This window comes from Coloeus monedula (genome assembly GCF_965178545.1).
Source record: "Coloeus monedula genome assembly, chromosome: 3".
NCBI classification, from domain to species: Eukaryota; Metazoa; Chordata; class Aves; order Passeriformes; family Corvidae; genus Coloeus; species Coloeus monedula.
In genome coordinates this window covers 88498416-88512452 of record NC_138783.1, presented here as the reverse complement: position 1 = coordinate 88512452, position 14037 = coordinate 88498416, and the positions used below count along the sequence as shown (strand labels likewise).

Below are 14037 nucleotides of genomic sequence, written 5' to 3'. Positions count from 1 at the left end.
TTAAAAGCTTGCCTAACTGAAATCATTGAGGAAACAAAACACAAACAATCCTTCCAGAAATATGTGCAGATGCAAAGCAAGAAGAGGACTACACAGGGATCTGTTTTTTGCCTGGCCTCTGCCACTGATTCACTTCAATAATTTCTCCAAGTCATTTACTGTGCATCAATGTACTTATTGATGGAGGAAACCCAGTGTTTATTTCCTTTCACAGACTTGTCCTGAGTCTGACTAACCACCACTTGTGCAAATCTTTGGATGAAAGGAATCATTGGAGTTCTAAGCTCTTAATATATATTACTTATTGTACTTTAAAACAGTCATCACACTAGGTAGAAATTAACATTCCAAAGCCCGTAGGGTGGATACCTTTTCCTACATATATATATAAAAGTCATCAAGTGACCTGCCTCAGAGGAAGGACACTGAATACAGGTGAGTCTGAATTCACTCACAGAATATTTATTTAGAACCAGAAGCCTTGATTTGTTTTGATTTAGCATTTCACCAATATTGTGATTGCTATGCTGTTTCTACCTAATGCCTGTGAGGTTTTTGTGATGGGAGTGAAAAAAATTCCTGCATGTGGAAAGAGCTACATCCTGTAGCTTTCAGTAGGGACCCAGATGGATTTGCCATTGAATTCATAGGTGTTGGGTCAAGCTGTATTAATCTGGGCTTGTGAATACTTAGTGTTAGTGTTAGAGCTCAAACGGAGCTACCGAGTGTACCCTGACCTGACCGTGGGCATTGCCAGCCTGAATAAGCTCAGTCGGGACAAGGGAGTCTTTCCAATGGTACTGGTGGATTATTTGTGTTTCTGTAACCACACAATCTGGTTTGTAGTAGAAAGGCAGGCTAGAGAAAAGGTCACATGCTATTAAAACTGATAAAGCATTTTCAAGTGTTAGCAGGACTAGTGTTAATTGCCTACAAGACTAATGGTGTGTTTTGTGTTTGAAATCTTCCTGGGAAAAAAAAAATTGTAAACCATACAAGCTGCTCAGTTTAAATGTGTTCATCAGCAAGGTAAATACAGCCAAATTTTTCCATTTGATAGCTATCATCTGACAACATTTTGGAATTTTATTAACAGGCACAACATATGCATTTATTAGTAAAGTGGTTATCTGCCAATACCACACAGAGAAGTATTATTTCATCAAATAAATCTTGGAGTTGCCTTGCATGCTCTTAGCATGGAATTAAGGGTCATAGTTCTTGATTTTTGAAAACAAGTTTTTCCAAAAGCCAAGGAAAAATCCTTTTTGAACAGAGGCAAGGATTGTGTGCACTTTGTAGCACGTTAGACTTCAAACACCTATAAAATTTAAGCAAAGGTAGACACACTATGGGCCTTTGGGAGGGACCCTGTGAGCAAGCAGTGAGAACCGACAGAGGCTGAAAAGGTCCCTGCTGGCCCAAGCTGCCATCAGGGACCTCCCTGATCCCAATCTCCCCAAGGGGAGAAAGTACCTCTGCTGCCCAACCCCTCTTTGGCTAATGCCATCCCTGTCAGGATGGAAGCTTTTGGCATACCGACTTGACTTTGCTACAGTACTGTTGAAAATCAGCAGTAATTTCTTCATGTTTTGCAAACCACTGTGTTTCCAGGTCTCCTGGGACAGCTGAGGAGAGCCATCACCATGATCCCTGCACTGCTGTTGCTGGGTCTTTCAGCCCTTGTTGGTGAGATGGGTTTGGGTTGCTGTCAAAAGCACACTGGAAATTCTTTGCAGAAGGACCATGGAGAGGAGGTTTGCAGCCAGGCCTGAGGCTCCCTTCCTGCATGGCTCTGTAAGATCCCGTGTGGCTGAAGGTCCTCAGCTGCTGTATGAGGCTGCTTGCTGCCCACACAGGTCTTTTAAACCAGCACATCTGGAGGATGGGACTGAAACCAAGAGAGTCACAGACATGTCTCCTCTTGATTTTCCCAGCTAACCTTATCTGATTTCCCTGCCTGCTCAGAAATGGTCTCACAAGTGGCAAGCAGTTTGATGGAGGCTGTTTGTTCCTCAGTTTCTGAGGAAAGAGGGTAATTTTTCCAGACTGAGGCAAGCATTCTCCTGAATTAATTCCTCACCAAATTAAGGAGGGACACAGGAGACAATCCCTGCCAGGGCGCTCAGACACCGCCAGCCATCATCTGAGTGGCTTCGAACACCGCAGGGCATTGAATGGGAAGAGCCCTCTGAAATAAATGCAGAGGCTGTGGTTCTCCTTTCCCACACCAGCCTTTAGACCTAACAGGGCAGGTGCACATTCATCTAAATGGTCATTAGATTCATTTGCTTCAATATTCAATTAGAAAAGAACAAATTTTTGTTCTCTACCTTTCTTTGATAACATTACTGATGGAGAGCAGCAGCAACCGTACAAGCAGGGGCAACACAAGGGGATGTGGATTGCAGGTCTGGACAAATCTCTCATGCTTGACTTGTATGCACTTGCAGCACTTGTATAGCACTGCTCTGAGATCTTACGTGTTCAAACACCTCCCTTTAATATTTCAGCTCCATCCGTGAGTTACAGTTGCTATGGTGATATAAGTGCTCTTCAACTCCCCACGATGTCCTGCACACCTGTAAGAGCCTCTGATTGTGGTATGTATCATTCATTACTCGATTTGTCATCCTGTTTGTACCTGACAGAGAGATGCCTAACCTTCTATTATTGCCAAATTAAATGTGGTGCAGCTATGCAGTTAGGCAAAAGGGAGAAAGCGACAATTCCTCTCCCAAAATAGCATGTTCTGTGAAGCCTCCAGACCTGGTGGGAAGTGAAAGGATGAACTTCATGTCCCATAAGCAGGATCCTCAGCCTCAAAGAAAAGGGAAATAGTACTACCCGTTTTCAGTCAAAAGAGCTTCTCCATCAGCCAGGACTTTAGCATCAGCCTCCTCACAAAGCCCCAGGGCTTGTCTGCTCCAAGGGTAAGATGTACAGAGCCAGGTCCTGAGTGCTGGCATGTTGGCTGAGCTGGCCAGTGCTGACATGCCAGAGACACACTTTACAGGGGGAAAGTCCCAGGTGTGTAGCCATCCTACCTCTGGTTGACTCATTTTTGGTAAATCCTTCACATTTCTCTCTTTCTTGCTTGGTGTTATTGCCCTGTGTCACCACACAGCTGACTGTGTCACATTCATACTGCTGATATCTCCAGGGATTTTGCCATGTTCCTCGGATGTAGGCTCTTCCAGGGCAGACATCTGACTGCGGGTGTTCAAGCACAGATCTGAACCTGCTTGCTTGTTTCCAAAGTGTTCCAAATTTGCTTTAAAAAAGCCCCCACTCCATAAATAGAACACAGCTGTTACTGCTGTGTGGCCAGTCAGTAGCAACATATGGCTCAATTTTTTCAAATCCATTTTGAAACTTCACTTTTCTGACTCGGGAGGTGCAGCAGAAGAAGAGGACCACGCATGTGTGGCCACAATAGGGCTGTGCTTGTTCCTCAAACCCCGCTGCCCAACTGGATGTAGATGCAATTTCTTAAAAACTTAAGTTACTCCTTTGTCACACTTGCTCAAGGGGGAAGCAAGGGGTCTGGACAGGGGTGTGTGTAAATCTGCCTTTTCCTACGCCGCAGGATATGCCATGATACGGAGGACTGCTGAGGCAGACCTTGTACGCCTGAGGAGATACGAGATGCCAATTAGGAGAGTAGCCAGAAACCTGTGCTTGGACCCAGCGCTCATCGGTGCCATCATGTCCCAGGAGAGCCGTGTGGGCCTGCTCCTGGACAACGGCTGGGACCGGGGACAGCAGAAGTACGGCCTGATGCAGGTACAGCAGGGTGATAAGCAGGAGTAACAGCACAGTAATGCAGTGCACACCCCAGGGCTTTACCTTAGCAAATGGCTGCTCTGTGTTTGAAAGAGCTCTTTATTGCAATCCCTCTACATCAAAGGCTGTGCTTAAGTGCTGTCCTGAGTAAGGTCACTTCAATGTGAAGCCTGGGAGTGCAATGAAGAGGGGGTGGCATTCAGAGGGAAACCCATTTTCTTGCTTGTCTTTCCTAGATCAGCAGGCAGCAACTGCAACCTTTTGCGGTGTGGGATAGTGAAGAGCACATAAATCAGTGCTCAAATATCCTGGTTCTTTCCATTAATGAAGTACGGGCAAGACATCCTACCTGGACCTGGGACCAGCAGCTGAGAGGTAAGGGATGGGCTTTGTACTAGGAAGGGACAGACTGACTGATGGGAATGTTGTGTGCTTGTTAATGTTGCTTTTAAGGGGAAAAGGAGCATCAGCCTGGCAGATTTTACAGCATCTCTTACCAAAAAACCCCAAACAAACAAAAGAAACCCCCGAAGCCCCAAAATAACAACCAGAACCAGAGCTTTCTAGTTTAACAGAAGCAGTAACAGACCAGCAGACAGGCAATGAGAAATGGCTGTTAGGTGGATAAACAAGATGAAGCAACTAAACAAAAGTCACTGAGGAAATGGAGGCACGACAACACAACAGGGTTATTGTGGCAACCTGTTATGTCCAGGAAGCTTGCAGTTCAGGTTTCCTTGTAGTCTGTGCTATCTGTGGTGATGGTTTGTTCACCCGATGCTATTTCTTACTCTCCCTTCCTTTCTCTGATACTGCCCTTCCTTTGCTCTGCTTACACCCTTTTCTGGTAACAGTGTTCCATTTCCACCTGCATTTGGAGAGAGTTATGGGCTCCTTCATTGCAGCAGTAAAGATTTTACAAAATCAGTCACTTTTCAACAATAATGCACAATTGGCACTTCATCAAGCAGCTGTGTGTATTTGGTGAGGTGCATGGCCCTTTTTGCTACAAATTTTTGCTCTTAAATCTCTATTTCTTACTTAAAGCCGATAACAACTCCTTCTTAACTCTTTTCAGGGGGACTCTGCACCTACCGTGCAAAAATGGGCAACCTCCAGGTCTACGAGGCAGACCCATGCAACAGAGACTACAACTACGCCAACAGTGTGATTAGACGAGCCCAGTACTTTAAGAGAAATGGGTTCTAGGTCATAAACCTGCCCCGCCACTGAGCCCCCCTCTGCAGACTGGCCCAGCAGTGATTGTAGTACCCAGAGCAGCTCCCCAGGTCTCCTGGCAGGACTGATGCTGGTGGCATTGCCAATGACACCTTGCTTGCTCCAGCAAATCCCACCCCCTCACTCACTGATGGGCAAGCTCAGCACTGCCTTCCACGAGACTCCCAGGGATGAGATACCCCAAGCTCAGGGCCCTTGAAAGGCAGATGGGGACACACCAGCAATGTTTAAATTTTGAATGAGGAAGGTGATTCTTCCAGTTCAAAGCTGAATCCCGGGGCTGTTTGTGCATCCCCCAGACATGCACACAAGCAGCTCCCCCTGGGCATCAGCTGTGCTCTTCCCACCTGCATCCACCTCCTTCCCTCTCCATGGCCAATGAGGGGGATGAATACCCTAAGTTTTCCTTCCCTTGGTGCTGCTGACTAAGGAGCAATGAAGAGACTTCTCAGCAAGCCTTTGGTCTCTGCAGTAGCTGAGTGTTCCTGTAGCCAGCCTTGAGGCGGACACTACTAAAACGTGCTTTGCTTGGTCCCCTGAGTCCATGGCCATGGTGCAACTGGGGACCTCTTCAGGGCCTCTATACTGAAAGTCCTGCAAGTGCCACAGCAAAATGCCTTTCCATCAGAGACCAGCCCCTGGAGCAGGAGTCAGCCCCATATGTACCCACCCCAGCAGCTGTATCACAGCAATAGTTTTGGTAAAAAACCCCACAACCTTTCCTGCTTTAGCTTTGGCACATTTATGCTGAGTTTCCTCCAAATTTAAAAGCATTTCAGCATCTGTCCCTCTGCCAGGAATCCCAGTTTCTAATAGAAGTGAATGAGCTCTGGGCCTAAAAGGTTTGTTTGAAAGTGGAGGAGTGCCAATTTATTAATTAGAGAATAATAATCTCTCAGTGCCAATTTATTAATTAGAGAATAATAATCAGAATAAGATAGAAATAAAGATAAATGTTAAATCTCGATGTTTATTTTTTTCAATTTCATGGGGCTCAGTGGGTAGCAATCTACAACTTGAGTAAATAACCCCATTCAGTACTCTTGGAATGGGTCTAAAGCTCAATTTGAGAACAGGGAGAGGATAATGGTGCTACAGACTGAATAGGTCAGAAGAGCTGGGCCTGAGCACAGCTGCTGACCCAAACTTGTGAACATGGGAATAGGGATGTTCACATTTAGCCTTTCAAATTACCTTTTTGGAGGTGTCAGGGCACTTTTCTTCCAGCTGCCACCATTGCTGATGCAGAAGTGGTGTGCCTGGCAGTCCATGCCTGGCAGCAAGGGGCAGTGCTGTGCGTGTGCCTGAGCTGCCAGGCAGGGTCAACACAGGCAGAATGAGAGCTGGTTTGGAGACAGCTTTTGCAAGCAGAGCAATTTTAATGCTGTGCCCCTTGTCTTGCCAGTCACTCATCTGCTTGCCCTCATAGCAAGGACTCTGCATGATTAACATACATTACAAGCAAACTAATTTTATCACCTCTGGAGACCAGAGGGAACTCTAGCTTGTCTCAAATCTCACTGATTTTTTGGGTTTTTTTTTTAAGACTACTATAAACAGTTCATTGTTAAGTAACCACAGATATTGAACTATATTTTATTTAGTCATTAGAGAATTCTGCACTATATTAACATAATTTTACTAAAATCATTACTTTGTAATACAAACTTATGAAATGTATCACATGACTGTCTACTTGACAACATGTAAAATTCATAGGATGAAGTCTTTGGTGCACTACGTTATGTAAACCTCTGTGTTACATAAACCTCTTATGTAAAGCCTATGAATGAATTTTTGGTAGATCAGTATAAACTTCAAATGGGGCAGGGAATCTCATTGCTGCCTATGTGTGCAAAGCTGGGGTTTGAGTTCTGAGGGTGAACAAGAGTGGAGCCCTCTTTAGCTGCCTTCATGTCAGCCTCAGTCGCTGCCAGTGAGCTCCTTGTCACCACTACTGATGCTGCCAACCCTGCAGATCTCTGAGCTCCTCAGGAGTCCAATTTGTGCAAGTGCTACCTATGAAGCTGCTGTTTCATGTTGTGGTAGCAATACCCAAGGGCCTGCAGACCTGTCTGCTGAGTTGTGCAGCATCACCACAAAGGATTATTTGTATTTTTAAGTCTATTTAAAATTTAAAGTTATGGAATTTGTATATTTTGTTCCAAATATTGTTTTAGGGTATCAGCACTTTGCAGTGAATACATAAAATCCCTGCAGAGAGTGAGTTAAAGCATGATAAATTGGTAGGAAGGAGTAACTAATTAAGGAAAGTTTAACAGTAGCATGCTGCCTTAAGATTTGAGCAAAAGGTTTCCTGAAAAATAATGAGTTCAGATTGTTGTTCCCCTCTGATCTTTTTCTGGTCACCTTTGTCCATGTTACTGGAAGTTCCTGTTCTTCCTGATGTAGACAAGGAAGCTGCAGTCACGCTCTTGGTCACCCTTTTGACCCATGACCTATTAAAAAAAACCCAAAACCAACAGACACCTTGCAAAGCAAATGATCTAATACCAAATAACATATCAGAAAAAGCAGAAGCAAGGGCAAGGAAAGAGGAAAACCAAATCAGACGGAAAAGAAAGGTCCAGGGAGCCAAAGATCAAGACACCTGCCCAAAACATTGAGGAAGATGCTAGAGTAAAGGATTGAATTTTTTCATCAAGAGATCCCGTGGGACAACAAAACAGCAAGAAACAGTCAGGAGGGTTCTGGCAGCCTGGCTTGGCAGGGAAAAACCACCTCAGACCAATTAAAATCTTTATCTAACTGGGTAAGTCGCCAAGAGAGAAGCCATGGTTGTGCTACATCATGAGGTCAATAAGGCTTTCAGCAGAAATATGAAGTGCCCTTTTACATGAAGGGCCTTAAAGTAAGTAGAAAAAGCTCTGCTTATCAGAAGCTTCTGGCCAAACTGCTGAGACTTTTCAAGTGGAGCTACACAAGTCTGTCTTATACCAGTTTCTCTGAAATTTGCAGTCAGGAAACGAATGGAGCATGTGAGCTATCAAACTGTGGGCTACATGGAAAGGGAACATGAGCACTTCCAGTGTGGTTAGAAACTGTGAAAACCAGCTAGGAACCACAGCACTGAAATCAATTTAACACAGGTGCAAAACACTTGATGAGGTCAAGCAGGGGTGTAGTGGGTGGGCAACTATCCCACAGAAAGGGCTGGGGATTCTAGTGGGAAGCAAAGAAGTTGGTACCAGTAGAGGAGAGAGGAGAAATCAAAAAGAAGGAATATCCCATTTGGGGGTTATCTTTGTTATAGCACTGTGTGTGAAGCACCTGGGGTAACTCTTCTCTCAGCTGTTCAGCTGTCAGTGAGGCTTGGCAACAGTGTTTGGCCTGTCACACAAACAAAAATGTGCTCAGGACAATCACAATCCTGATGGAAAGTACAGCCTGTAGAAATAAGGAATTAGATATTTTTCCCCCCGAAAAGAGAAAAAGCATACATTTATGATTTCTAATATGCAAAAGAAGTGAAGGGCAATGACCTGCCAAAGGCATCCTTCCCTTCCCCTTGAGGGTAAGACAAATAGCGGTGAGTTTGGCAGCAGATTTGTGTTGGATACTTCAAAAAACTTTCAGGCTAATGAAGCAATACAACAATTCCTCGGTGTTTTAAACAACATCCAAGACCAACATGTAAAAGTAGCTGTACATCATATATAATGACAAAATTGTTTGAGTTTGAAAGGACCTTAAAGACCACCAAGTTCCAACTCCCCTGCCTTAGTTAGGGACACTTTCCACTAGACCAGGCTACTCAGGGCTCCATCCAACCTGACCTTGAACACTTCCAAAGATGGGGCTTCCACAACTTCTCTGGACAACTTATTCCAGTGCCTCACCACACTCATAGTAAAGAATTTCTTCCTAATATCTAATCTAAACCTGCTCTCTTTGCAGTCATGCTTTGTAGAGAGGGGAAATGCAGTAAGTGTTGTTTAAGGATCTTTCCAGGCTAACACTGCTGAATCAGAATCAGCAGTTGGGAAAAGGAAAACAAATTACAGACAGAGAAGAAAACTTTCTCTGTTGGGGTCCTGTGATTTGGTTTTACAACTGATGTCAGTACTGGGAAATCTATTTAAATGTGCTTCCTACAATAAAGAGCGAGAGGTGGAGGCTTTCTCTCGCATCAACTTGTTAAGCTGCAGGTGGCATGGGCTGATCCCTCCATGGCTCAGGCGGGGATCTGCCTGGAGTTTGGAGCTGCAATGACTGGCATTCATAGAAACCAGGCAGAAGGACTAATTAAACTACCTCTTCCAGCAGTAACTGAAGCAGTGGGAAAACACTGTCCAAACCAAGTCCCTGTTGGGTCAGAGCCCTAAGCCACGTGGGAGAACAGATTGTTCCAATGGCTGATTCCAAATGCTGCAGCTGAGTCTGTCTGAGCCACATGTCCATGTCTCTCTCTTTGAGATATGCAGAAAACAAAGGGAAACACCAGCACATCAATGCAGAGCTGAATAACTGTGTTTGTTCTGCTTTGTTACTCATTGCAAAACTGGGCTGGGATTTCCTAGCCAGCAACCTGTACCCAGGACAGGGCCTCTTATATTGCCCAGGATGGGCACCAGCCTGTGGACCCAGGGACCCCTATGGAGCCAGTGTTGCAGCTGGGGATAACTGTTTCTAATGCTTGCCTCAGTCTATTTAATTGCCTGCCTTGAAATGGAATACTCCCATATTGGATGCACATGGCATGCTTTTTCCCATTTCAGGGTTAAAAGAGATCACGCTGTAGGATTGCAACCTCAAAGCAGTTTCCCACTAACATCCCTCAAACAAAACCCTTGTGCCTCTCTCTAGCATTTGTTTCTGTGGGTTCCTCAACCAGCTCGCCCTAGAGGCAGGGATTTATTGCAACTACAAAATTCTGCTTCTGATCCAGCTGGTATGCAGGCTCCCACTCAAGCCACCATCCTGCATTTACTGCTCCTCTGGCCTCACTGACCAATCTCACGGAACTCAAGAAGGACAGTACAGTCCTACTACAGCATTTTTATCAGTAGCGGCTGGGATTTCCACCCACAGGGTTTTAGCATGCTCCTCTTTTCCTGTCATATTTTTACGCTGTAACATTTTTATTCTTCACATACAGCATCACTCCTCCACCTCTACATCCTACTCAGTCGTTCCTGTGAGGCTGGCAGTGCTGCATCTCATTGGTTTTCTAGCCTCCACCAAGCCTCTGAGACACCTTCTGCCTCAGGGTTATCATTTGGTCCAGGCATTTGGGTTCTGCCTTGATTTTGAAGTCTGTAGCAACTGTACAAAAACCCTTCTAAGTTTGCCTTTGCTTCATTGCTTAATGCTGCACATGCCAAATCCTTGCCACTGCATTTTGTCTTTCTCATATATTGTGATTGTGCTGTTTATTTCCCTCATGTTTTTTTCAGAGGTAAACCGAACATCAGCCTTGTCCACCATGCAGATCACATGAGTTGAAACTGGATATTCCTCTGTATTTTTCAGCTTTCCCCTTCTTCTAGTGGAAATGCTCATCTAAAAGCTCTTCAATTTCCAGTGATACAGGTTGTCTATGCTACAGCCCAGGTGCAGCCTGCCCCTTCTATGCTGCACCTCTCATCCATGTTTTGCCAGTTCCTCACATGTCTCAACCATCTACAAGTCCCTGCATTTCCCCATGAGGCCATCTTGCAGCCTCAGGACAAGGGACCTTCTCCCTGCATCCAGAGCACTGTGCCCTCCTGCCATGGGCTGGGCAACCTCCCACAGCTTAAACGGGCTTGATTGCTTTGGGAAGCTTGGATCAGCCTAGTTTCTCCCCTGAAAGCATAACTAGGATCACTCATTTCTTACCAACCCCTTATTAAGCTAATTAGCAATTAGGAGAAACGTTCAAGAGCATGAAAAAACCCCCACAGTGAGGATCTGGCTGACCTGAGACCCTACTGCTGCAGCCCTCAGCCTTCCACAAACACCCAATTTCCAAGAACTGGAAAGGTTTTTTGCTCCAAATCAGGCAAGGAGAAATTTGACTAATTGCTGTCATTTAAATCAGGTTTTATTTTATGAACTCCCTGCTTATTCAGCCACCCCTTAGCTGATTCAGATCAAGAAACAAAGGGGCTTGAGTGAGTGCATGATTACAGAAATCAGGATTATAGATTCCTGCCATAATAATAAAAATCCTGGGAGCATATTTTTTGTACCTTTCCTCTAGAAATGAAGACAAACTCTGAAAAGACACAGCTGCATGCCTGAGACATAAAGGCCATATAGAGGACCAAATTATCCCACAGATGTTTTCCCTGAACCATTTAATTGCCAGAGGCAATTCTTCCTTCCTGCCAGACACAGGACAGAAGAGTGAAGAGTAGCTGGTACTACATCTGGTCCAGTGGCCTGCAGCCTGGCTTCTGGGTAAACCAAATTGTTCCTCCCCTGTGACCCTTGTGATCAATGAAGAGCTGCTTGCTAATCAGTCGTGGATACTGATATTGAATGGATCATTGTGGCCCTTGCTGTATGTACTATAGGTGGATGTCCTACACTTACACATGCACAAAATATTTCAGTAGCAGGGCTGTCAGTTTGCCCTGTATGGAGGCTGAAGAGCTAGCTGAGTTTTATAAAGCAAGTCCCAGGGAATTCAGGTGAAACGGTGCAGGTGTGGCAAAGGAGGTTTGTATAGAGAATATGTGCAGGGAATAAAAGTGTTCAAGGTGGGGGTGCCTCAATTACTGTGATGCAGAAGAAGCAAACTAGTATATCCTTTACGTTTCTGCCTCAGCAATGAGGGAATAGTAGCACAGACCATTTGGAGATTACTGGCTTGTGAATCACCTTTGGTAGTACTTTGAATTTTTTTAATGTCACTTATTTTGAGCCACATCTGCTCCTTCCTTCCTTCCAGATGCGCTTTCCTCTGTTCCAACCTTCTTTACACTCAGTCATAATTGTGAACTTGAAGAGCCCTATGCACGAGCTGCTGTGACTTTTTGCAGCTGGTTCTCATGGGTGGTATCAACAGTACAGGAAAAACTTACAGAACCGAATCTCTCAGTGCAATGACAAGGGACGAATTCTCCAGCTAAAAATGTGAAAGAGCTGCTGAAAGTGCAAAACAGCGCTTCACACCCACAAAATCTACCGTGGGGGAGAAGCGGGTCAGGATAGATTCTGCCGCGGGGAGTTCTGCCATCCAGCGGCTGTTTTCCTTACTGCTGCACAGCTACAGTAGCTTTGAAATAAATCCACACCGCCCGCTAATTTAGGGTTGTTGACCTTTGCTGTCTCTGCAAGACGGGATAACAACAGAGGCCTGGCATAGTCTCTGCATATCCGAATTCTCAGCAGTTGCAGCTCTGCTCATGTAATTGTTCCTGGATCTTTGCCTGCAAAAATTTGATTAAAACCAGAAGCACAGGTTCCCATTTTCCCATCGTCAGCATGTTTTTGCTTCCAAGAACTGAAGGGGAGCAGTTGTTTTCAGACAAGGCTCCTCCTAGTTCCAAACTGTTAGCAATGGGACTTTAAATTAAATTAAAAGGTATTTTATTTTTAAAAATCATAATTGCGTTTGTGCTGTAGAACAGAAGCCCTGTTGTGTTTGGGAGGATGCACAAGTTGTTAGGTGTTTCTGTTTCTTGTAAGACCAGCGGGGGTGGGAAGTGCACTGAGCCAGCTGTTGCAGAACACTGCCAGCAGATAGAAAGCCCATTTGTCTCCAGGAAGTGCATTGAGAAGGTGGGGAGACATCTGGCAGCAAACATGTCATGTCTGTGATCTTCGTCTAATATTCTTGTAAATGATTCACTGTACCAAAGGCTGTTTTCCATTAAGTGTTAGCACTGCTTCTCTCAGTTGATGTTTGCATGTTTTCCCTCCTGCAATGGTGTGTTGAGACAACAGATAAATGCAGATAAATTGCAAGTCAAACAATCTGCAAGTCAGATAAATTGTAATGGGTGTAACTGAAGGATGTTTCTCTTCGATTTTCTTGTAGCTATGGAAAAGCCAGCTGGAGCCAGTAAACACTGTAGGATTTCCTTTGACTCTCATCAGATTTTTTTTTTTTTTTTAAATTTTGGAATAGGAATCCTGCCTTTTTGAGATGCCTTTCTCCATTGGCCAAGCAGGCAGTCCAAGTAACAAACTTAGACTAAGACAGCTAAGTTTTAGGCAATTAGGGGAGATTGATTGTTCACAAAGCACCAGTTCACCTCACAAGGTACACGTGAGCTAGCATTACCAAGAGGTAATCCCCTCCAGAGCAGGCCATACATACCATGACTGCATCTGCTGGCACAAACACCTGCACTAGTATCAAAAGGATGCCATGGTTTTCAGTCATGGATCTGGAAGCATTTTAACAGCATGAGTCACACATTACACTGGCCTGACATCTGGTTGTAAATACTGCCCTGTGCTGGTTTCAGCTGAAACCAGCACATGCTCTTAGGCTGTTCAGAGCGTTATGGGAATACACGGAATGTTGACACAACTGGAGCTTTGGAGGCAACTGTGAAACCAGAAGGTCTGAGCTGTGTAGGTAGGCACTAATTCAGTTGTTCATTCCCCCCTTGCACCCACGCAGAAGCTCATGCCTGTTATGGATCCTGGTCTCTGATTGTCGGTCATTGCCAAGCAAGCAGATTTTTTCCACAATCAACAAAGATCCTACTTGGGCACATAAGTGTATGTTGGGAATAGGGTTGCCTTTGAGATGACATTTAAGACCATCACAGACAAAATGAAAGACTGTTGGTTGTATCCAGCTCCTGAACCTGCTTTTCTCTCTCCATAAGAGAGTTTCCCTCAAAACATGAACTCCTAAACATTTCTCCACTATAGTCCTAAATTAAAAAGGACTAATTCTGGGACTAATCCAGAGGCTTAGATTTAAAACACTCTCAATCTGCATGCTAGAGAACTGCCCTCTGAATCTGAAAAAAAAAGTTTTTTATATCATTTGTGTATTGATTTCTAAGGCACCCTTCAGTAAAATTAGTCAATTCTACCTTTGTT

The 14037-nt window shown here is 44.6% G+C and overlaps 1 protein-coding gene across 1 annotated transcript; it reads left to right on the top strand.

Annotated features, from left to right (window-relative positions):
* Positions 1 to 1646: 1646 nt before the first annotated feature.
* LOC309570587 (lysozyme g-like) lies at positions 1647 to 4995 on the top strand (the record flags this gene model as incomplete). Its single annotated transcript, XM_082277497.1, has 5 exons — positions 1647 to 1689; positions 2514 to 2603; positions 3590 to 3786; positions 4023 to 4161; positions 4865 to 4995. The coding sequence occupies 5 exons, from the start codon at positions 1647 to 1649 to the stop codon at positions 4993 to 4995; spliced, it is 600 nt and encodes a 199-aa protein (XP_082133623.1).
* Positions 4996 to 14037: the final 9042 nt, after the last annotated feature.